Genomic DNA, 21,904 nt, shown 5'->3' on the forward strand with positions numbered 1-21,904 from the left:
CCCACTCACCTGCTGCGAAGCCCACCCCGCCCCTCGATAGTCCAGCGGGTCACCCTCCTGGGGGCACGTGTGCCCACAGCGCCTACACAGCCATGGCGCCCGCGCGGAGTGGGGGGGCCCCCCTTTCTTATCTCGGGTGCTCCCCAAATGGCGCGGAGAGGGGCGCCTCGCTGCAGAGGAGGGAACGAGCGATCCCGACCCGGCCACAGCCACACGGGTGCAATCGGGCTTGGGAACGTTAATCGCCGCTTTGCGGAACGCCTGCCCCACGGAGCACACCATTCTGTTTGCAAAGTTCTCCCGCGCTCCCGAGGGAGGGGCCATTACCCCCATTTTGCAGGGGTGGAAACTAAGGCCCTGAGGGGCTGCAGGGCTGGTCTTCCGAGGCGGGTCCCCAGGCTCCCATTGGGGAACCCCAGAGAATCCCTCGCCGGCTCCCACCCACGCCCAAGGCGTCAGCACGTCGGGAGACGGGAGGAGGGCGGAGGACCAGCCGCGTTTTGGCGGGGGGGCGGGGCCCACGCGGGAGGCCCCGCCCCCGGCCCGCCCGCGTGACATCTCGAGAGCTGATTGGGCCAGGCCGGTGACAGTTTCCGTTGCCCAAGCAACTAGGGTAGGGCTCCCTCCGTACGGGAGGGAGGCGGCAGGCCCGGGACAGGGGCCTCGAGTTCGGGCTTGGGGTGAGACTTGTGTGCCGGCACCCCGCGAGCGACGGACTGGGCTGGGGTTCCGGTGGGGGGCCGGGGGCTGCCGCCCTGCACCAGTGCTCCGAGCGAAAATGTAGGCCGCAGAGGAACGGGCTGACCGCAGCCCCAGGGTCTGGGAGGCAGGGCCGGCCTGGGGGCGGAGAGGAAGCCGGACACGCCTGTACGCGACCCCACCAGCTCTCGGTGTGCTCCAGCGGTACCCTCACCACCCACCATCTTGTCTCCACAGCCCAGAGCATGTTCCAGATCCCAGAGTTTGAGAAGAGTGACCAGGAAGACGTCAGTTCTGCAGATAGGGGCTTGGACCCCAGCATCGGAGGGGACTGGCCTTCAGGCCCCAGCAAGAGGCACTGCACAGCCCCAGGCCCCCTGGGGGACGCCGGTCACCAGCCGGGACAGCCAACCCGCAGCGACCACCATGGAGGTAGGCACCCCCAATACTAGCAGTCGCCAAGTAGCTCACTGCCACACTTGCTAGCTGGCTTTGGGGGGGAGCGGCAGCCTCTCCGGGATCCCATTTGCAGTGTATCGGAAGCATTCCCAGAGAGCTGGCACACAGGCTCAACAATAGCAAATAGTAACTGTTACTGCAGGACCCAGCCAGAAATCACTGAGGCACAGTGGGACAGCCAGGAAGGGGAAGTGACTTGCCTAAGGTCACACTTGCTTGGCAGTTCCTGTGGTAGACAGTAGTGCTGGAAAGTTCCTCCGTGCCTGCCCTAGGCTGTGTGCATTCCCCAGGCCTGGGCTTTCCTTGCGCGCTGGCCTGGGGCAGCTGTCCCCCAAGTGGCAGACAGCCCTCCCAGATGGCGGCGGAGTGGGGGCTGGCAACCGCCCCTCCGCACGGAAGGATGGGGGTACTGATAGGCAGGCGCAATTTCTCTGTAATCTGGTGTCCTGCAGAGACTTTTGGAAAACAGCAGGTGGGTCCCGTTTTCCTCAGGAACTGGAATGCTGGGCCCTCTCTGCTGCCCTGTGTGTGCTAGGCAGCTCACTCTGAGGTTTTCTCTGCTGCCTTTTCCGCTCTCAACCGTTTTCTGCTCCCAGCCTGGCACTCCATACCCCTCTTGTGGGCCCCCTCTGCACCCAAGTGGTGCAAACAGTTAAGCACTTAACTGAAAGCTAGCCACTCCCCAGTGCTACCGTGTTGAGACTGCCCGTGAGGGGTTGCAATGAGCCAGGCAGGAGAAGGTGGTCCCGTGAGGTTGGAGACAGCAGTGGCAGTGGAGTGGGTGATTGAAGGTGAAGTCAATAGATCGGACATCAAACCCATTGCACGGCCACCAGTTGATGACCCTAGAGGTCAAAGCAGAACTGCCCCTATGGGTTTCTGAGACTTTAAGTCTTTCTGGGAATAGACAGCCTCGTCTTTCTCCCTCAGAGAGGCTTGTGGGTTCAAACCACTGACCTGGTCGTAAGCACCTCAATGCATAACCCACGACGCCAGTAGGGCTCCTGTTACACTGGCCTAGAAGAAGCCAAGTCAAGTGTCACTTCAGGGAACTTGGCTTCTACAACCAGAACAACAGAGTTGCCCTTAACAGAGGTGGGGTGGGGGTGGGGGTGGGGGCGTGTTGCAGTGAGCCTTGTGTGAGCCCTCCAGGTGGGGGTTTCCAGTAGGAAAAGGCTCAGGCAGTATTTATAAATCAGGAGTTGTCAGTTTTTCACTGTATGGGGGCCCACGAGTCTGAAGCAAGCCCCTGGGAGGTGACAGGTGGAGGAGAGGTGTCGGGCTGGAGGGCCAGGCCTGGGTCCCAACCTTAAATGGAGGTGAGAGGAGGAACCGGCAAGGGAGACAGAGAAGGGGGTGGGCAGGAAAGAACTGAGCATGTGTGCTGGCCACTGCGCCTTGTGGGCGCTGGACTGGGTGAGATGCTCCTTAGGGAGAACGGGGTTGGCTGATGGGAACCACAGCCCGGGGCCATTTGGCCAGGAGGGGAGGGCACGTGACCACAGAGCATGTAGATAATGGGAAGAGGAGAACTGGAGGCAGAGGGGGAAGCCTGCTCTTGGCAGCCATGGTCCTGCAAAGGCTAGCAGATGGCCAGGTGGCAGCTGAAGACGCGACAACAGGTAAGATAAGACTGAAGAAGAAGCTAGCTGGTGACGAGGCCGCTGTTGAAGGGAGCCCTTGGTGGCATAGTGGCTTGGGCTGCTAACCACAAAGTCAGCAGTTCAAAACCGCCACCCGCTCTTTGGGAGACAGATGAGGCTTTCTACTCCCATAAAGATTTATCATCTCGGAAACCCACAGGGCCATTTCTAACCTGCCCCATAGGCTTGCTCCGAGTCCGAGCGGACAGGTGGGCAGTGAATTATTGAGGCTTCTAGTGAAGTCACTAAGGGTTCGCTTGGCTTGGATCTGTAACCAACCCCCATGGAAGGAGCAGGCCGCAGGGAAGGACTTATCTGGGTGACCCATGTTGGAGGTCACTCTGGTGGCCCGGGTGTGAGTCAGACCCCGACTGCCTGGAGCAAGACCCCAGGCCCGTACCAGACGTTCCTCTGACAGCCCTGGGTCACCATCATGACCCTGATCCCACTCTGAGAGGCCTGCCCGTCCTTAGGATGTTTCGATCTGCTGCCTGCCAGCCAGCCACGTTCTGGTGGCCTCCCGCGTCCTTTCTAAACTATCTCAGTAAGCCCTTGGACCCCAGGCTAAGACTGGTCTCCCTTATCCAGATGCTACGCCTCTCTGGTTATCTTGTCCGTGTTATCTTGTCCGTGGCCCCGATTAAGATGTATTAGATGGACCAGGAAAGGTCAAGACACTTCCCTTTTCCTGTTTCACAAACAGTATTTATCTTGAATAGATCCTATGCCTCTGGCTTTCCAACATTGTTGTTGTTTAGGGAGGAGAAAGCCCCATCTCTCTCCCTGGGAGCTGCTGGTGGTTTCAAACCGCCGAATGACCATGTGACCACAGCCCAGCACCTAACCCGGACACCACCAAGCCCCTTCCTGAGACAATTAGAAAAAGAAAATCCTAAGTTGCTAACAACCACCACAAAGCCAGCCCAGAAAGAAATCAAAGGACAGACTACACTGCACGGCTCAGCTGCAAACACCTCTTTTCAACTGTCGCCGAGCGAGGTTGCCACCTAGGTACCTGAGGGGGCCTGACCCGAGCTGAGGGCTCTGGGCCGCCTCAGTGCATGCGAGAGCTGGACCGAGAGTTGGGAACACCGAAGACGAGGACACCTCGATGCCTTTGAATGAAGGCGCCGATGACAGTGATGAGGTGTCCCAGGAGCTAACACCCATCTCGCCCGGCCGGCCTGATGCACCGTAGGAGCAAGGATGGCTCAGACTCTGGGGCGTGTTGCCTGTGGTATCGTGGTGTGGTGGTACTGGGCTGTGCCGATCTGAAAGGTCAGCAGTTTGAAACCACCAGCGGCCATGGGCGCAAGGCGGACTTTCTTCTTCCATAAAGTTGCCATCTCAGAAACCCACAGGGGCAGTTCTGCTCTGTTCTTGAGGGTCCCTGTGGTCGGCGTCCACTCCGTGGCAGTGTTTGGAGTGGCTTTTGTATCGAGAAGGACCGTGTGCTTGGTAAAGTGGACAGTCAGTGAAAAAGGAGTGCGATGGATTGACACAGGGACGTGGTGACTGCAGCGAGGGGTCCGGGCCTCTAATGAGGAAGGGTGGCACAGGACCGGGTAGTGTGTCCTTCTGTTGTGCACGAGGTGGGGATGAATGGGAACCCACTGGCAAGCACCTTAGGACAGGGCAGAGGGCGTGGTGCAGGGGTGATGACTGGAAAGCCCGGTAGGGGTGGAGGAGGGGGTGAGGGGAAGTGTGGCCTTCGAACCAGGAGCCTCTCTCTGGGCACTTCTCTCTCCATTTAGGGAAGTGGGGCATCAGCTCTGGGCTAGGAGGGTAGGGGGGAGTTGGGAGGAGTGAGGGGGCTACAGGGGAGAGTGGAAGGGGGGACCAGGGCTGTGACTTTGAGCCCTTACTGTGAGCCCCGGCGGCGTGGCTGAACCGCTGGCAGAAGCTGGAGTTGGCCAGGGCTGTTTTGTCCGAGTGGTGTGGTGATTACGCTGGTGGCCCACTAACCACAGGGCCAGCAGTTGGAAACCAGCAGCCACTCTGAGGGAGAAAGACGGGGCGACAGGGGCAGTTCCACCCTCTCCTGTAGCGTCGCTGCAAGGGGGCGTCCCCTCGAGGGCAGTGAGCTGGGTTTGTCCGAGGAGGCCCGGTGGCATGGTGGGTGATGCATCAGGCTGCTAACGTAAAGGTCATCGGTTTGAACCACCAGCCGTTCCCCAGGCGAAAGATGAGGCTGCCTGCTCCCATACAGAGGACAGCCCTACTGTGCCCTGTAGGGCCGCCACAAGTCACGCTCGATTCGATGGCAGTGCGTTTGGTGTGGATTTTGGTTTGGTGAGTGCCACATCACACAACAAGCAGCGGTGGTTGTTTGCAAGGAAGGGGCCAGAGTGAGACCCCGGGGACGTGCAGCTGCAGCAGCCGTGGCAGTGGGATTGGTGGCAGGTGCTACTCAGAGGGCAGGGGACAGGCTGGAGATGACAGGTCCGCTGTGACGGGCAGTGAGGAGGTGTGGGTGGGCTTCCCTGTGGGAAGGAATGTCTGAGAGCCAAGACCCTGGGAGAAGAAGGCAGTAGCGGTGACAGAGGCTGAGAATGGGCTGACATATCATGTCCACCCAGCTCTAGACCTGGCCCGAGGAAACCAACCACCACCATCCCAGAGGGCAGGCGGGGGGGGAATCGTTCAGCACTGAGTTGTGGACCGCAGCCATCAGCTGTTTGAACTCACCAGCCCCTCCAACAGAGAAGGATGCGGCTTTCTGCTGCTGGGAAGAGCTACGGCCTCAGAAACCCCTTGGGGCGGTTCCACCCTGCCCTTCGGGGTCTGGGTATGTCAGAACGACTACCCGGCCAGGAAATGGCTTGACCCCATTGAATCCTCCCACTGGGTCTCAGTGCTGCCCCTAAAATATCCCACCGCTGTCAGGGACCTGCCGAGCCTCAGGACCCCCCCTCTCTGTCCATGGTCTCTGCACATTTCCCACCCAGTCCCTGGCTCCCCACAGCAGAGACTAAGCTGCCATGAGCCCCGGTATGGCCCCAGGGCACGGTGGCCCTCCGTGGGGAGGAGGGCGGTGAGAGAGCCGGAGGATTTCAGAAATCTTAAGAGAAATCCGAGGCTCGAGTTCCTTATTCATAAACTCAAAGCAAGTGAGACCTTACCAGGAGCCCCTTGAACCCAGGAATCAGGATTAGTGATTAAAATGACAGAACCAGTAGGCAGCCTGGAGGGTCTTACCGTGAACTCGACACCAGGAGAGGCTGGCTGGGCCACGCTTGCTCTTGGTCCCTTGGAGACTGGGGCCAGGTCGGCGGCCGGAGAAAGAGTCCAACTCCTCGCTGGCGAGCAGAACTCTTAGGTGTCTATGCAGATGTGTCACCTGGCCAGCACACAGCAGGGTCTGGTGTGACGTCCAGGAACAGCCTTGTGTATGACTGTTCTCCAGAGCTGGAGGATCTGCGTGACGCATCTCTTAAAGATTAGAGATTAGACACTCCTCGCGTCCACGCTGGTTTACAAACACCGAACTTCTCCGACTCCTTTTTAGCACGGCCGAGAATAGGCCAAAGGGCCCTAACGGTTCATTCGGCTCTTGCCACGGTCCACAGGAGGTGCCCGTTCCTCTCAGCTCAGCGACGCACAGGTTACTCTCAGCGTCACGCAGGTGATGGGCAGAGAGCTGCGAAAAGGCATGCGCGTTTCTCTAAGTGCATCTCCTGAGCGTGGTGGTGGGGGGTGCCGGGCTGCCGAGAGAAAGGTCAGCGGTTCAGACCCACCCACGACCCCTCCAGAGAAAAGTTGAGATGGACAGATAGCCTCTTGGGGAAACCCCACTGGGGCCCTCCCCGGTCGGTCGCTAGGAGTCGTGACTGATTGATGGCAAGGGAGTGGATTTATACAGATGTGTTAGCAGCATCGGTGACTGCTACGGATGCGGCTGGAAAGTATCAAGGAGAGGAGGAAGGAAGGGCAGGGGGAGAAGTGTCTGGCCTCTGGCTCTGGGCTGGACCCCCAGGGTCCAGCCACTGCACTAACCTTTCCTAGCCAGCTGAGCCTGTTGGTTAACTTGTGTCGCCTCAAGCCCCACCCCCACCTGTAAACTGGAAACAGAACCAGTCCCCACCTCCCTGGGCTGCAGCAGAACACTGCCAGATAGTGAGCAACTGCTGGGTCAGCGCTTGTACCTTGGAACCAGGGCCAGTAGCTGTGGGGCAGGTCCCGACTCCTGGGTAGGCCTGACTGGTGTGTGCTCCCCCGGGGCTGGTGTTTTAGGAGTCGAACACCAGGCCTTTCTGCCACAGGGTTTCTGGGCGGACTTGACCCACCAGCCTTTGGGTTCCTAGCTGATGGACTTGAACCATCTGTACCGCCCAGAGCCTCCTGCCCCTTTCTGGACTCTGGTGATGATGGTGACTGTGGCTAGTTAAGATTATCGCTACTCCGTGTTGGCCCCTGCTCGGCCTCAGCTCCGAGCACATTTCAGGTGCTGTGGGTTAGGCATTCAGCTGCTAAACCTCAGGTCAGCGGTTCAAACCCGTCAGGTGCTGCACAGGAGAAAGACAAGGCTGTCTTTCATGATGGGTAACTGTGCGTCAGATGGGGTCAATGGTAGTGGGTCCACTAAAGGCCCTGGGGCCAGCATTGTGAATTCCCTCATCTTCCCAGTGGCAGACAAGGGAAGTCTGGGCTCCGACTTGGTCAAGGCTACACCAGACCTTGGACTTTCTCATGTAGGCAGTGGGAGGGGTGGGGTGGGGCACTGAAGGTGCTGAGCCAGCAGTTCTCAACCTGTGGGTCATGGCCCCTTTGGGGGTCGAACGACCCTTTCACAGGTGTCACCCAGTTCATCACAGTAGCAAGATGACAGTGATGAAGTAGCAATGAAAATGTTATGGTTGGGGGTCACCCCCACACGAGGACCTGTATGAAAGGGTCGCAGCACGAGGAAGGTTGAGAACCACTATTCTAAGCCGAAAGCAGGCCTAACTGGGCTTTCGACCACATTCCTGCAGCTCACCAGCGTGAGCTTGGGACGGTTTTTCATTAGATTTTTCAGTGGCTGAAAAAAAGAAACCTCAAGAGGCCTGATCTTGTGAGACACACGGGAACATGAAGGTCAGCGGTTTGAAACCACCAGCCACTCTGCAGGAGAAAGAAGGGGCTCTCTGCTTCCATAAAGAGCTACAGTCTCAGACACTCACAGGGGCAGTTCTACCCTGTCCTCTAGGCTGGATGGCAGCGAGTTTGGGTTTTGGTATATGCTCTCTCTGAGTTCTAATATCCATTATCTCGGTTACACAGACTACAGGAGCATACACAGACAAAATTAATGATTTATTAAGGCAATTAACAAGTTGTAATGCCAACCAGAAGTGCTCCGGGCTGCGTGGTTTTATCAGGACAGGTTACAACGTTCTCCCAGGCCTACTTATAAACGCCCAGAGAGGCTTATCACTGCCCTGTAAGCCTCAGCCTAAAAGGCATTCAGCTCAAGCCCAACTCCCTGAATCAAGTGCCCAGAGGCACCTAACTCCAGTAAGCCTCGGCCCAGAGGCACCCCGCCTCACTCCTGTAGGTCAGCAAGCCCAGCGTCCCCAACTTAAGTGCCCAGGGCGTCCCCTACTCTGCAAGCCAGCCTCCAGCACTGAAGCTCTCAGCTCTCCTTGCTCCGAGAGTCGGGAAGTCTATCCCTGTTCCAGGCGCTGGCTCCTGGTTCTGCCGCTCTTCCTCCGAGGGTCTCGCTGTCCTCCGGATCCAGGGGCTTCACTGCGCAGGGATTTCGGGTCCAGAGGACGGCCTCCACTCGTGGCCCTTGCTGGTCATGAGATCCCTCCTCCTGCTTCCCAGAGGGCTCATTTTGTGCACAGCAGGCAGGCATTTCAGGGAAGTCTGTTTGTAATGACTTACAGGTGAATCCTATCCGTCTCTCCCCCACCTTCTGACCAGACCCGCCAGGAAAAGGCTTTCTGGTGAGAGTTGGGAGACTTTGGTTGGAAGAACCACATAAAATAACTCGCTGGCCCTACAGTGCTTTAACCGAGCAGTTGAGCAGCAGCGCCAGGGCCAGATGGCCCGAACAGCCAGCCCTTGTGCCAGTCGTGTTCTGATATCACCAGCTCCCAGCCAAGTGGGGCATGTCCTTCTTGGGCCCATGGGCTGACAAGCTTTGGCACTTGGTGGCTTGGACAGTGCCGCCCCCTCCACCCAGTGGAAGCCAGACCTGGGGGGAGGCCCGGCCAGTGGCCTGCCTGCTCCAGAGAGGCCTGCGGCACAGGGTCCACATGTGGGCTTGCCCGTAGGTGTGTATCCTGGGCGTGTGGATACACGCATGTTTGTGTTGGAACAGTTAAGGGTGAGGAAGGCGAAGAAACTTGTCCCAAGCTAGCACAGACCTAGTCAGTAGCCTAGGCTGGATCTGGACCCTGCCCTGCCTGATGGCGCTGCTTCGCCGCCTGGAATTTTCTAGAACACCAGCATGCTCATTGTGTGCAAATTCTTACATAAGCAGGCCCTCGATGTGCAGAAGCCTAAAGCGGAAAGTACAGATAGCTGGAGAGGCTGTGGGCGGGGGAGCACTGCCAGCCACCCAGCCACGCTATAGGGAGGTGGGGACTTGAGTCTGCAGGTCTGGGCACCCACCCAGGGTGAAGCCACACCACTTTCCAAAGTGTGAGGGGTGAGAGCTGACCCAAGATAGGCAGGCTTGACCCTGCTCCAGCCCCAAGGCCCCCCTCCCCAGGGGGTTCCTGGGGGTTCCTGGGAAAGGCAAGGCCTTGGGTTTGTCTAGTAAATCGAAGGATGTGTTGAAACTTCAGTGGGCACACTGGATGCCATGGCCTGGCATGGCCTGGCTTTGGGAGACAGCATGCTCTGGGCCAAGAGCCCAGGGGGTCCTTCCCTCTGCCCCACCCCACAGGCCCCCAAGTGGCCCATACTGGGGCCGGAGGGAGCCTGGAATTGGAGAACTGGTCCAAGGCCACACAGCAGCAGGTGGAGGTGGGGTCTACCTACTTACTGAGCCCTCCCCCGGGGTCCGCCTGCGCTTTTCCATTTTGGTTTCCAGTTCCTCCAGCCCCTCACCCCCATCCTGATTCGGTGGGCGGGGCGCGAGGTGTTTGCCTGTGTCTGCTCTGCCTAGCCCTGGTCGGTCCAAGCTCAGTGGTAGCTCTGCTGACCCACCTGGGAGACCCAGGCCGGGGCCTGGAGCTGACCTAGGGGGAGGCCAAGATCAAGATCATGTTATTCATCCCCCGCCTCACCAGCTTCCCAATCTAGCCTGCATCTTATCTCAGCCTCTCCCAGCCGCTCTTCCATTCTGTTCCCTAGCTCTGGGGTAAGGCCTTCCTGGAAGTAGTTTTAGGGCCTAGTAAGATGTTGGGTGTGGTTGCCAAGAAGGGGGTGGGGAGAGGAGATGACACACAACACAGGCCAGATAAGCCTGAAGCCTGTGTGCAAGGTACTCTTACACTCTCCTGTGGGTGACCTTTGCACAGCCACGGGAGGTGAGGGAGCAGGCTCGGGTCCAAGGGTGGGTCAACCCTGGGAAGGGGCACACTGGATTCAGAGGAACGTGGGGACCTCCCCGATCCGTGCCCCTGAGCAGGTGTCTAACCTCTTCTGCGCCTCTGTCTCCATCTGTAAAATGGGGGCGATGGGCCTCACCCCTCAGAAAGGGTAGGAGGATGAGGTTGTGGCGAGGGCCTCCATGACGCTGCTGGTGCCATCCAGTGGGTCGCAGGCCCGGTAGGACACCTGCCCATCACACACCGTCCTCCCAGTGTTTGCGATGTTGGAGCCCGTGGTGACAGCCACCGTGTCTGTCCATCTCACTGAGGGTCCTCCTCTGTCGCCGACCTGCTGCTGCACCAAGCATGGCGTCCTTCTCCAGGGACTGGCCTCTCCGCTGGCTCACACAGCAGGCACACAAAGTCTCGTGATCCTTGCTTCTAAGGAACATTGCTGGCTGTACTCCTTCCACGACCGGCTTGTTCGTTCTTCCGATGGTCATGGTAGATTCAGTATACCTGCAAGGGCATCCATTCTGCGGCCTCCCGTGTTTTCCATGTCCAGCTTATGCAAGTATATGAGGCCACTGAAAAGGCCATCGCTGGGGTCAGGCGCACCTTAGCCTTCGACGTGACAGCTTTGCCATCTGACACTTTAAAGCGGAATACTTCGCTCGATCTCTGGACTGCTACTTAGAGTGAGCTCTGTGACCCATTGTAATTGTCACACAGAACCCACAGTCCATGCTCAGAGTTAGGAGGGCTTGGGGAGGGAAGTAACAGGGCGGAATTCAGGATGTGGTTCATGGATCAGAGCAATTTCTTCTTTTCTAACCTTTTAAATTGTGGATTGGATGCAGGTCTACAGGGAAGATGATCAGTTTAACATTCAACAATCCAGGCATGTTTTTGTTCCATCTCCTCAATATACCATCACTTAGCCGGCTTCCCCCTGTTTATTTTCCACTCCTTCTTCCCTAAGGGAGCCCTGGTAGGCGTCCTGGGTTTCCTGTTGGGCTGCTAACCACAAGGTCAGCAGTTCAAAACCACCAGCTGCTCCAGGGGAGAAAGATGAGGATGCTTAGTCCCATAAAGGTACAGTCTCAGAAAGCCCCGGGGGTTGTGGGACCCTGTCTTACTGGGGTCCCTAGGAGTCAGAACTGACGCGGTGGCAGTGAGTGTGGTCTTGCTGTCTTCCTTCCTAACTCTTCTGAAGGTGTTGCCCTCCGGTAAATGCTGCCCTTCTCATCGGAAATGATGGATGGTTCCAAGGTGTGGTGCCTCACAAGTGTTCCTGTTCTTCTTGTGGACTTGTCTATTATAGTCTGGCTGAAATTTGAGCCACGGAATGAGTTCAGTTCCAGACCTCAAAGGTGACTTAGGGACACAGTGGGGGGGGGGGCGGTGTTCCTATCAGTAAGCTGGGTCCCTTTTATGATTTTGAGTTTTGTTCTACATTTTTCTCCCACGCTCCCTTACCTTTTCCTGAGAATCCCTTTCAGAGCAGTTGGTAGCCGGGCACCATCTAGTTCTTCTGGTCTCAGGGTTGTGGAGATGGAGGTCTGCGTGGCCCCCTAGTCCATGGGAGTAAGTCGCCATCATTCCCACTCTGTCTTTCCCTCTGGACAGGGAGGCCAGTCTTTGCACCTGACAGTGCTAATGAGCTTTGAAGGCCCCAGTCACAACTCACCCAAGTAGATTGTAAAACATTCTTTTTGTGAGCTAAGTTATTCTACTTGATGTAGTAGGTTATCTCCCCGCCCCCCGCCCCCCCCAAGACTATGGTCCTGAGCCCCCAGGCCCAGTGACTCAGTCCTTCAAGGTATTTGGTTATGGCTGAGATTTCCTAGCTTTGTCCTCAGGACACCGTCTTCTTGCCCTCTGCCTCTGGGCCCTGCAGGGGTCTTCAGTAGCCAGGCCCTGCTGGTGGCCTTGCTGCCACTGGGTTCTGCCAGGCAGGGTCCTGCTGGGATCTTCTTAGGCCAGTATTGCAACTCTGAGCTCCATGGGTCAGCAAGTGCTCCCACAGCCAGCTTGTGCTGGCCTCCGGTGCCTGCCCGCCTGCACAGCACACTGTCTTTTGCTTTCTTCCTTTGAACAAACGTTTTCTTGTGCCTTAGGTACAAGTGTATAGCCCCAACGAGGTGTCCACTCAAACAGGCTGCCCTTGTGATCTCAGGTGGTGCATTGTTCTGTGGCGTGTGCAGCCATCTCTGTTAAGAGGTGCTGCCATCATTGCTGCTGCGGCACTGCTGGCTCTTCCTGTGCTCTGTGTTACACTCTGTCTCCGTCTGGAGTCTAGGGTAGCGGTTCTCAGCCTGTGGGCCATGACCCCTTTGGAGGTCAAAAGACCCTTTCATACAGGTTGCCCGATTCATAACAATAGCAAAATGACAGTGATGAAGTAGCAACGAAGATAACTTTATGGCTGGGGTGGGGGAGCGGGGTGGTCACCGCGACATGAGGAACTGTATGAAAGGGTCCAGGCATGAGTAAGGGTGAGGACCAGTGGTCTAGGAGGCTCCCAGGACAGGAACACCAACCCCTATGGGTGTGCACCATATCAGTCCCTTCTTTCTTGATGGCCGTGAGGTCCCCGTGTCCTCTCTAGCTCATTTCAAGCCCAGCGGAATGGCAAAGCTGACCAATTCCCTCATTTGAGTTCAACAGACTTCATTTGCATTTATTTACATGGTTGGCAATCTATTCAATCCCTTTAGTGGGCCACAAGCAAGTCATCTGCATAGCCCCAGCCAGTCATTTATTTGGTGGGAGCAACAAAGATTAGGGAGAGAAGAGCCCTGTTCAGTCATTCACTCCACCAGAGTCTGGGAGCTCTGTAGAAGCCTGTCCACCACAAGTGACCCTGGGGTTTGACATCGTGGTGGGCACCGCTTTCAGCATCACAGTGACACTCAAGCCCCCACAGTACCACAAGCTGACAGAGGAGTAGTGGGCCCCACAAAGAGATCCTAAAACAGTCAACAGTTGGTGAATGATTTCTGCACCACAGAGGCTGGAGGGGCACACACGGGCCCTTGTTCTCCAGGGACCCCACGTTTTGTAAAGGTGACAGTGAGAGAACACAGTGTCCCTGTAGGCCCAGCCCCGTTCCAGTGACTGGTTTCCATGACCGACGGCAGGACTGAGGACTCAGGAGCCTGCTGGGAAGTCCCAGGACGGGACTACAGGAAGCCCCGGTGGCATCGCCTTTAGGCTGCTAGCCTGCCCCCTGAATGTTAGGTCTCATTGTACCGCCTAGTCCAGGAGTTCACTAACACGTGTAGCGGGTTGATGAGCACGGAAGCCCCGCGAGCCAGCTGCTGTGCCAGCCTTCGCCTAATGGGGGACCGACAGACGCGCAGTGATACGGCGATGGTTTGCGGTGGGCAGTGCCACAGCTGAGGCAGGCCCGCGGGGCGGGGCGGGCACAGAAGGGCTGGGATGCCAGGCTCACATCGCTCCGCCTCGTGGCCTCTGCAGGCGCGGGGGCAGTGGAACCCCGGAGTCGCCACAGCTCCTACCCCACGGGGTCTGAAGAGGATGACGGGCTGGAGGAAGAACTCAGCCCCTTCCGGGGCCGCTCGCGCTCCGCGCCCCCCAACCTCTGGGCTGCACAGCGATATGGTCGCGAGCTCCGCAGGATGAGCGACGAGTTCGAGGGCTCTTTCAAGGTGAGCGCGGGCCTGCAGCACCCCCACCCCCGGGGTTCGGGACCTGTAGCCCCCACCCTTTCACGCCAGCCGGTCCCTTCCCGGGTCCCGGGGCATGCTGGGGTTTGTAGTCCGCGCCCTTTGCCCCGCCCCCACCCCTAAGCCACGAAATCCCAGCCCCGAGGCATGTCGGGAGTTGTAGTCCTGCGCTCCGCTGCGTATGTATGAAGTTAGTGGAAGGGGACACACACCCCTTTTCCGGAGTAATCTTACGTTCCAGAGGCGCAGGGACCCGGACCCCACTTGCCTTCAGAGCTCGCGTTCTCCAAACCCCGCCAGCAGGAGGGCTGGCTGCCGTGCGGCGTCCCGCCGCTGTGCGGGGCTTCTGGGACTTGTAGTCCTAGCGCCATTCCTCAGGGCAGTGTCCCCTCTGCTGCCCCCCCTCGGCGGCAGGCGCCCTCTCCCCCAGGTCCTCAGGCCGAGGGCGCCTGCCTTCCGGACGCTGCCGGACCCGGCTCCGACGCCCGCTGAGCTAGCTGGCCCTTCTCTCCCCGCTCCGAAGGGCCTTCCTCGCCCGAAGAGCGAGGGTACGGCGACGCACATGCGGCAGAGCGCCAGCTGGACACGCGTCATCCAGTCCTGGTGGGATCGCAACTTGGGCCGAGGAGGCTCCGCCCCCTCCCAGTGACGTTCCCGCCCGGAAGCCCGCCGCAGCCAAGGCCCCGCGCTGGCCGCCAAGGAGTCCGTCTGACGCGGAGCCCGCCTCCTTCCGGGCCGGGGCCGCCGAGGGTTCGGCCCAGGGAAGGTCCGCGGACACCTCCCTCCCTCCCTCTCCCCTGCGCCCAGGAAGGGGCCGGGGTTAAGCATGGCCGCACCGGCGTCCGGCGCGCCCGCTACTGCTGCGGGCCGGCGCTCGCGCCTCCGAGCGCGAATAAAGCCCGCATCTGCCTCCCGGTGCCCGGTCATTTGTGGCGTCGCGGGCAGGGCGAGCTGACGCGGGCGCGTGGAGCAGCTTGCCCAGCCCCGTGGCCAGGGGGCCGAGGTGGGGCAGCCCAGCCAGCCTAGGCTCCCGGCCGCAGAGACCGCCCCACTGACCTCCGGGTCCTTCTCTCTAATGTGGTAATTGGGAACCGCAGCCCAGCTGGCCACCAGAATGCCTGCGCTCTGCAAACCGTGCCGCGGCCCCCAAGGGAGGGTCATTTGTTCCTATGTGGGTCAGTCCTTGTGAGCAGCTACTGTGGCAGGCGCGAGGCCAGAGCAGCGGGGGCGGGGAGGGCCGAAGGCCGGCCAAACTTCCAGTGGCCTGGGGACCAGAGCTTGTCATGCAATTGGAGGATTTATTGGCACCCTCTGCAGCCCGGGCCATTGCTCCCTCCTGCCAAGAGGAGAGCCAACCTCAGAGGGGTGGCTGCCTGCCGAGCGCCCCAAGCCTGGGTCCACAGCCAGGGTGAGACTGGTCCCCTCCAGCAAGGTAGAGAGGGCTTCCAGGAGGGGCTACATTTAGAGCTGAGGCTCCAAACACAAAGGGGGTGAGGCAGCAGCAGGGTTCCGGCCTGTCAGGGGCTTGGGCACCCCACCCAGGAGTTTGGACCTCAGACCTGGCACTGATAGGCAGTCAGGTAGTGTTTCTGTAAGTGGAGCCAGGAAGATTCCAGAAGATGGGAGTTGGGCAGGCTAGGACACTGACACCCCCACCCCACCCCACCCCCACAGGAGGAGGCCCCTCTGGCCTCCCCACCCCATCTGTTTGAGGCCCCAGCAACAACAAAGCCAAGCAGACAGTCAATTGGCAGGAGATAAGCCCAGATAAGAGGCTGCCTTCCTCTGGAGGGAGGCTTCAGCCCTGGGAGCCAGGGAGCAGGGAGAGGCCTTGAAGAAGGGCCAGCCCGGCCCTGCGGCAGAGCCTGGCCAGCACCCTCGCTGGGGGTCCCTGCCGCTCCACGTGGGTCCTTCCTCCTTCAGGCCTGCGGAGGTCTGTCCACCATGGGGAAGCCAGGCCTGCCCTGGGCCTCAGGATCAGGATGTCTTGACTGAGCTGTGGCCTGGGACGCACGACTTCACTCTGAGCCTCAGTTCTCTCACCTGTAAAACAGGTAGAACATCTCCCTCACGGTGGGGTGAGGACGGCACCGGGTCTCCCTGCCCCCAGAGGTCACCCGGGCCCCCTTCCCACCCCTCGCTGGTCCAGCCCCTAGACAGAAGCAGCTCATGTGGGGCCCCCAAGTAGCCCGGCCGGCGGAAGATGCTGGGTGCTTGGGTCAGATCAGGCAACAGGAAGGTGGGGGCAGGGAAGGTTTCCTGGAACAGAGGCCAGAGCTTGGGGTGGGGGGGCGGTAGGGAGAGGCTCAGAGGGAGAGGGTAATGGGGCAGGTGAAAGCAGGGGGGGTACACAGGAGCCAGGAAAGCTCGAAGGCGGCCCTATTGCTCAGTTCCCATGAGGGAGGTGAGGGGTGCAGCCAACCACCCTTTGCTGGGGGAGTCAGTGATTTCAACCAATTGACAGATGCAGACACCGAGGCCCACGAGGGAAGTGGTCTAGGGCCCAGCACTGCCTAACCCCAAACCACGCTGCACACACGGGTCCCTGAAATCCACTTTTATTGTTGTAAAAAAATCCCAAAGAACAGAGTGGCCTCTACTTCCCAGAGCACACAGTCCCCACCCTATGGCCCCTGGGGAACTGGGGGGGCCAACTCCCACGCTGGGCATGGGTGTCATGGGCAAGGTCCCTCTGGCTGAGGTGACCCTGAACCTTTCCAGGGGCTGGGGGCCAGGACAATGAAACAAAGGGAGGGAGGGAGGGAAGGAAGGAGGAGTTAGTGTGGGTGGGGGGGCTTGCCCCAAGTTTAAAAAAATAAAATTTCTAAAGATAAAACATTAAAAATAAACAAGCATTAGTGTCTTAGCCTCCTGAGTCACCACCCTGGCCCTGCGGCCACCTCTTGCCCAGCTCAGAGCTTCGTGTTCTCCTCCTGGCTCTCTGACTCGGCACCGGACAGCTGGCTGCTACTCCCGGGGGCGTGGCCATTGCTGGCACAGGCCACCAGATGCCCATCCCCCAGCAGCCCCTCCGAAGTCTCGCCCAGAAGGCTCCAGCGGACCTCCTGGGGCAGCCTCTCCCGCTGTGCCTGACACTCCTGGACCAGCTGGGCCAGCAGCTGTGGGCAGAGGATGGTGTCACGGCCAAGGCCAGGCTGTCCAGCACACACCCCCTAGCCACCAGCCCGCCCCAGAACCTCACCTTGGGCTCCTCCTCGGCCAGCAGCTGTAGGACCTGTTGCTGCCCGGCCACCAGGCACTCCTGCCGCTGCTTCTGGGCCTCTTCCAGCTGCAGGACAGGCAAGGGCTCAGCTTGGGCCACTGTCCCCAGGGTTGGGGGGCTGTGTTCAGTGATGGCCCTTGCAGCCAAACATGCCAGGCCTGAAGATGGGGCAGCAGGCAGGGGGGGCGGGGGGGGATGCAAGCCTGGGCACAGGAGCACAGGGCTCTAAGAATAGCAGCTATCAACCTGTGGGTGGTGACCCCTGGGGGGGGTGTTTCGGTGGACCCTTTCACAGGGGTCACCTGATTCATAACAGAACAGTAGCAACATGACAATGATGAAGCATCAACAAAAATAATGTTATGGTTGGGGGGTCAGCACAACATGAGGCACTGTATGAAAGGGGTACGGCATGAGGAAGGCTGAGAACCACTGCTCTAGAGGACCCTTGAGGGCAGGCACCGGCACTGAGTCCAGGGAGCCAGGGCCCTCAGCCCCCACACGAGGCGTCTGCTGTCCAGAGGAGGAGGGGTGGGGCGTGCAGCTTACCCTGCGGATGGAGTTGACTGACTCCGTGATGTGCCGCCGGTTAATCTCTGTCAGTTCCCTGTGGAGGAGACAGGCAGGTGGGGCTCAGCCCCCACCCCACCCTGGTCCCCATTGCTCTGGGCCCAGGAGGGGTGGGGAGGGGGTGGTTTACACTTCTTTCTTGTATTTCTCCCTGGTCTTGGCCTCCGAGATACTGTTGTGGCGTTTGCGGTCCAGGATCTTCTGCAGTTCCTTCTTCTCCCTGAAGGGGCCGGGCAGGAGAGGCAGGGTCAAGACCAGGCCCAGGGCCCCGTGCGGGGCACCTGTCGGCCCCCAGCCCCGGGGCCTCACCGCTCGTTCAGCTCCTTCAGCTTCTTGAGCTGAGCCGCGTGTGTGTCCAGGACCACCTCCCGGAACCGGTGCTGCGCCTGGGGACGCAAGGGGCAGTGATTCAGGTCTGCTGACTGCTCGTGCCAGCAGCAGGCCTGCTCTCGCCAGCCCACCCGCCAGCCCCGACCTGTCTCAGGTGCTCCTGCCTCCGCTCCGCCTCGACGTCCACCTGGGCCTCCCGCAGCTCCAGCAAGCTCTGCACATGCCTCTCCTGGAACTCCTGGTACCGCCTGGCCTCCTCAGCATCCTCCTCGTCCTCCGCGGCCCCTGTTCTGTGGGAACAGCTGACTGGTGATGCTGGAGCTGGGCAGGTGGAGGTGGGCAGCGCACCAGGCCAGGGGTCTGTTATGAGCAAGGCTGCCCTTTGGCTGGCTTGACGGATGGGAGCAAAAGTCTCAATCGTGGGAAACTGGGGGCCAGGGGACCCCTCCATGCCCGCGCCTGCACACACGCACCACCGGCCACTCACCGGCGCCGGCCCCTGCCCTCAGCGCGCGCCTGGCTCAGGCTGGTGAGGGCGCGGCGGGTGGCCGCCAGCATCTTCCTCTGCTGCTTCTTGAGCAGCTCGCGAAGGTCGCGCTCCTGGCGGCTGCGCAGCTTCACCATCGCCTTGTGGGTGCGGAGTTGGTCCAGCGGGGCCGGGACCTCCTCTGGGAGCAGAAGAGTTAGGCGTGCTGGGCTGATGCGGGGCTGGGGCATGGGACCCAGCTGGGGCAGCCAAGGGCCAGGAACCAGGGGCAGCCCCGCCTCCCCCAGCAGGACCACCACTACCTGAGAGGATGCTGGCGATGAGGTCATCCCGCTGGCCTGGGGAGCAAGGCAGGCCGTTAGGTAGGCAGGGGACTGGAAGGGTAGTGAAGCCCCTCCTCTCAGCACCCCCCTACGCCCCCAAGTCCAAGCTGGCCCTACCTGGACTGCTGAGGGAGGGGCTGGCGGGGGAGGTGGGAGGGCCTGGCGTCCGGCGAGGGGAGGCAGAGTCTAGCAAGCAGGGTGTGGCATTTGAGGGCAGCAGAGTCCCCAGCGGCTGAGACTGCGGCTCCTGATTGGTCTCAGGGCCAGCCTGGGCCTGAAGCAGAATGAGTGAGCTTTTCAGAAACATCCTCCAGGACCCCTGTGTCCTGGGCAGCACCCCAGGCTGGGCCCCCCTGGCCCTCCAGTTGCCAGTGCTGTCTGGGTGTGAGAACCCCCCCCCCCCTGGAGCATGGGACTGCCAGCCAGCCATCGAGAAGGAATGGGGTGGCCAGTCGCCTCCCACCCACAGTGACCCCACGCCACCCCCTTTTCGACTCGCGGCCACCCTGCAGGACAGAGGGGAACTGCTCTCCCTTCCCCACGGTTCCCGGAGTCGTGAATCTTTAGGCACAGCCTGGTGCTTAACCGGTCGCACCACCACGGTGCCTTACGGCAGGAGAGAGCACAGGATGCAGCCCCTGGGCCCCCGGGGGGGGGGGGGCGTGTCCTCAGGGTGCCAGGCTCACAGTGTGTGCTCAGGGGCTTGCAGGCTGTCCTGGAAACGGCCCAGCCTGAAGCATCCTCCGGTTTCCTTGCCCCTCCACCCTGGTCCCTGCGGCTCAGCTCCTGATTAAATCAACAGAGGAAGTGATGGTATGGAGGGCTCCAGCCTCTCCAGCTAACAGCTCCAAGCAGCCCTAATTGCCGCCATCTCTTCCCGCTGGCCGCAGGCCCCTAGGGACAGGGTCTGGGTATGCGGGCCAGCTTCTGCTCTGAAGCTCCCCACAGAAGCCACTGCCCTTCCCGTGGCCCCCAGAGCCTCCTCCTTCTAAAAGCTTCTGTGCCCTCCAACTGCTTCGGGGAAGTGGCTTCAGCCCCACTCGGAGCCGGTGGCGGCCCAAGCCCAGGCCTGAGCTGACCGAGAGCCTTCCAGGCCGCTGAGGGAGGGAAGCAACAAGGCCCCACCTCTGACCTAGGGACAGGGGCTGCCAGGGCGGTGAAGGAGCCATGCAGGTGAGGCGCTCCCACGGGGCCTGGCAGGGAGCTGGCACGGGCTCCCCGAGGTTTTATGTTCTAACCAGGGTAACATAGAAGGATCCAGAAAGGGGGGCGGGACTGGGTCCATGCAGGGAACTAACTGCCCTGCATGGAGGCCTTGCAGCTCGGCTTGGAGCAGAGGCCAGACCCCGGGGCTGGGGACCGGTGAGACGGAGGGGCCGTGAAGGGATGGGGAATGAACCCACAGGGTCCTTTGCCCTGGGCTGGGCCTCACCTCCACACACCACCGCCGCCAACCACGTCCCCCACCCTGGCTCACCTCGCTCTCGCCAATGAGGGCGGCCAGCTGCTTGGCTCTCTGGTCCATCAGGCTGACGTGCTTGATGGGGTTGATCAGGGCCTCCGCGTAGTCTGCAGTGCAAGCCAGGGTTCAGAGAGAGTCCTCCTGGCCCCACTTAGCCGCCAGCTTCGCAAGCGTCACTGAGAGGGCTGCAGACCCTCCCTTGCCCTCCCCAGTCCATTTACCACCCAGCTGGGCTCCCCTCTCCCCCCTCCCCCCGGCTCACCCTGGTGGTCATCAGGGATGTAGTCAGAGGCCTCTGTGTAGACCAGCAAGGCGGGCAGGCACAGGGGCTGGTTGGCTTCATTCCGCAGGCAGACGTAGTGGTACCCTGTAGCCAGCAGGAGGGCATGGTCAGCCAGGCCTGGGTGGGGCAGTCTCCATGCCCTCAGTGTTGCCCAAACAAGCCCAGCAGGGCCTCACCTGAGCGGATGGCAGCCACGGGCAGGATCCGGTGCCCCACGAACTTGCCGCCCTCCTCAAAGGCGGCAATGCGCAGGGAAGCCAGAGTGGGCAGCACCACCTGCAGCCGGGGCAGTGCTTGCTCATGGGGCCTGTCAGGTCAGCAGGCCGGCCCGCAGGCCCCACCACCACCACCACCACGGAGACGCCTAACCACCGTCAGAGGCCTGACCCGAGGGGAAAGACAGACCCTCCCTCCCCCCACCTCTCCCCCAGCCCCAGCGAGGACCAGGCTGTTCATCCCCAGCCTAGGAAACTTCTCCGGAGCCGTTTAGGACTTAGAAGTTGGACTATAAGAATGGGCCTGGGACCTTCCTGCCTCACGGGCTCTTAGGCTGGGCGCCCCTCCTGTCTCCCCCTTTCACTCCATAAAGTGTGGGAGCTGGAGCCTGACCCACCAGCATGTGGGGGCCTGGCGTGGGGCCCGGAGGTCCCTGGGAATCCCCCAGCCCCAGCCCCCGCCCCCGGCCTCCATGTGTGCCTGGCACACTGGAGCAGGGTGGGGTGGGGATGGGGGCACCCACCTTGGGGAAGTCAAAGGGCTCCTCCTCCCACACCGGGTTGAAGGAGTTCCCCTGCGAGGTCCGAGTGCGGTACTTGCGCCGTGTGTCCACCGGCAGGCCAAACATGTCCACCTCCACGTAGATGCCCACCTTCCTGTCGGACAGGAACTGCCCCGAGATCACCTGAGGGCGGGACAGGGGACCTCGGAGAGGTGAGGAGGCGGCTGCAGAGAGCCCCGCCCCTGCAGGACACCCCTGGCCTAGCTGCCCAGCCCGACCTTGACCCGCAAGGCGTTGGCAACGATGCCATCGACGATGACCTCGGTGAAGGGGTCGAAGGACTTGTCTGGCCGCCGCATGAACTCGGGCTTCAGCAGGTAGCCACTGCGCCCGTTGTATTCAAACACACCTGCGTTGAGCTGCATCGCCACATCTGGGGGGGGGGGGGGGGAGGCGGGAGTCAGTCAGGCGGGGGCAGAGGTGGCTCTGGGTGACACGCAGGCAGGGATGGGTGGGATCCAATGACAGGGGTGCCCTGATTCGGGACAG

The 21,904-nt window shown here is 60.6% G+C and overlaps 2 protein-coding genes across 5 annotated transcripts in view; one reads left to right on the forward strand and one right to left on the reverse strand.

Moving 5' to 3' along the window:
• The first annotated feature begins 611 nt into the window (after positions 1-611).
• Positions 612-14,784, forward strand: BAD (BCL2 associated agonist of cell death). Of its 2 annotated transcripts, none has more exons than XM_004713507.2 (4): positions 612-680; positions 937-1,131; positions 13,751-13,941; positions 14,483-14,784. In XM_004713507.2, the coding sequence occupies exons 2-4, from the start codon at positions 945-947 to the stop codon at positions 14,606-14,608; spliced, it is 504 nt and encodes a 167-aa protein (XP_004713564.1). In that variant the 5' UTR covers positions 612-680; positions 937-944; the 3' UTR covers positions 14,609-14,784. The 2 variants fall into 2 exon arrangements, with proteins under 2 accessions (XP_004713564.1, XP_045153280.1); XM_045297345.1 differs by lacking the exon at positions 612-680 and adding an exon at positions 688-780.
• A 1,097-nt stretch (positions 14,785-15,881) lies between these two features.
• The window catches only part of PLCB3 (phospholipase C beta 3), a 13,535-nt gene continuing 7,512 nt past the window's right edge, over positions 15,882-21,904 (reverse strand). For 2 of the 3 annotated variants that reach the window (XM_045297274.1, XM_045297276.1), the window contains 14 exons: positions 21,634-21,788; positions 21,377-21,538; positions 20,814-20,913; positions 20,617-20,721; positions 20,370-20,461; positions 19,010-19,166; positions 18,872-18,907; positions 18,570-18,750; positions 18,228-18,372; positions 18,062-18,138; positions 17,883-17,972; positions 17,732-17,789; positions 17,162-17,248; positions 16,736-17,078 (listed from right to left, as the gene is read on the reverse strand). In XM_045297274.1, coding sequence (XP_045153209.1) covers positions 16,872-17,078; positions 17,162-17,248; positions 17,732-17,789; positions 17,883-17,972; positions 18,062-18,138; positions 18,228-18,372; positions 18,570-18,750; positions 18,872-18,907; positions 19,010-19,166; positions 20,370-20,461; positions 20,617-20,721; positions 20,814-20,913; positions 21,377-21,538; positions 21,634-21,788 — 1,652 coding nt within the window. In that variant the 3' untranslated portion in view covers positions 16,736-16,871. Of the gene's footprint in view, positions 16,003-16,735; positions 17,079-17,161; positions 17,249-17,731; positions 17,790-17,882; positions 17,973-18,061; positions 18,139-18,227; positions 18,373-18,569; positions 18,751-18,871; positions 18,908-19,009; positions 19,167-20,369; positions 20,462-20,616; positions 20,722-20,813; positions 20,914-21,376; positions 21,539-21,633; positions 21,789-21,904 lie in introns of those variants that run through there. The other variant, XM_045297275.1, reaches the window with a different exon arrangement.

Source organism: Echinops telfairi, unplaced genomic scaffold (genome assembly GCF_000313985.2).
Source record: "Echinops telfairi isolate 266 unplaced genomic scaffold, ASM31398v2 ScPeMD7_7417;HRSCAF=8455, whole genome shotgun sequence".
NCBI classification, from domain to species: Eukaryota; Metazoa; Chordata; class Mammalia; order Afrosoricida; family Tenrecidae; genus Echinops; species Echinops telfairi.

Bases quoted from the DNA above. Each gene is read 5' to 3' on its own strand.
- BAD (XM_004713507.2), top strand. From the start codon at position 945: ATGTTCCAGATCCCAGAGTTTGAGAAGAGTGACCAGGAAGACGTCAGT. The intron at 1,132-13,750 runs GTAGGCACCCCC...TGGCCTCTGCAG, and splicing joins CCGCAGCGACCACCATGGAG to GCGCGGGGGCAGTGGAACCC. The intron at 13,942-14,482 runs GTGAGCGCGGGC...CCCGCTCCGAAG, and splicing joins AGTTCGAGGGCTCTTTCAAG to GGCCTTCCTCGCCCGAAGAG.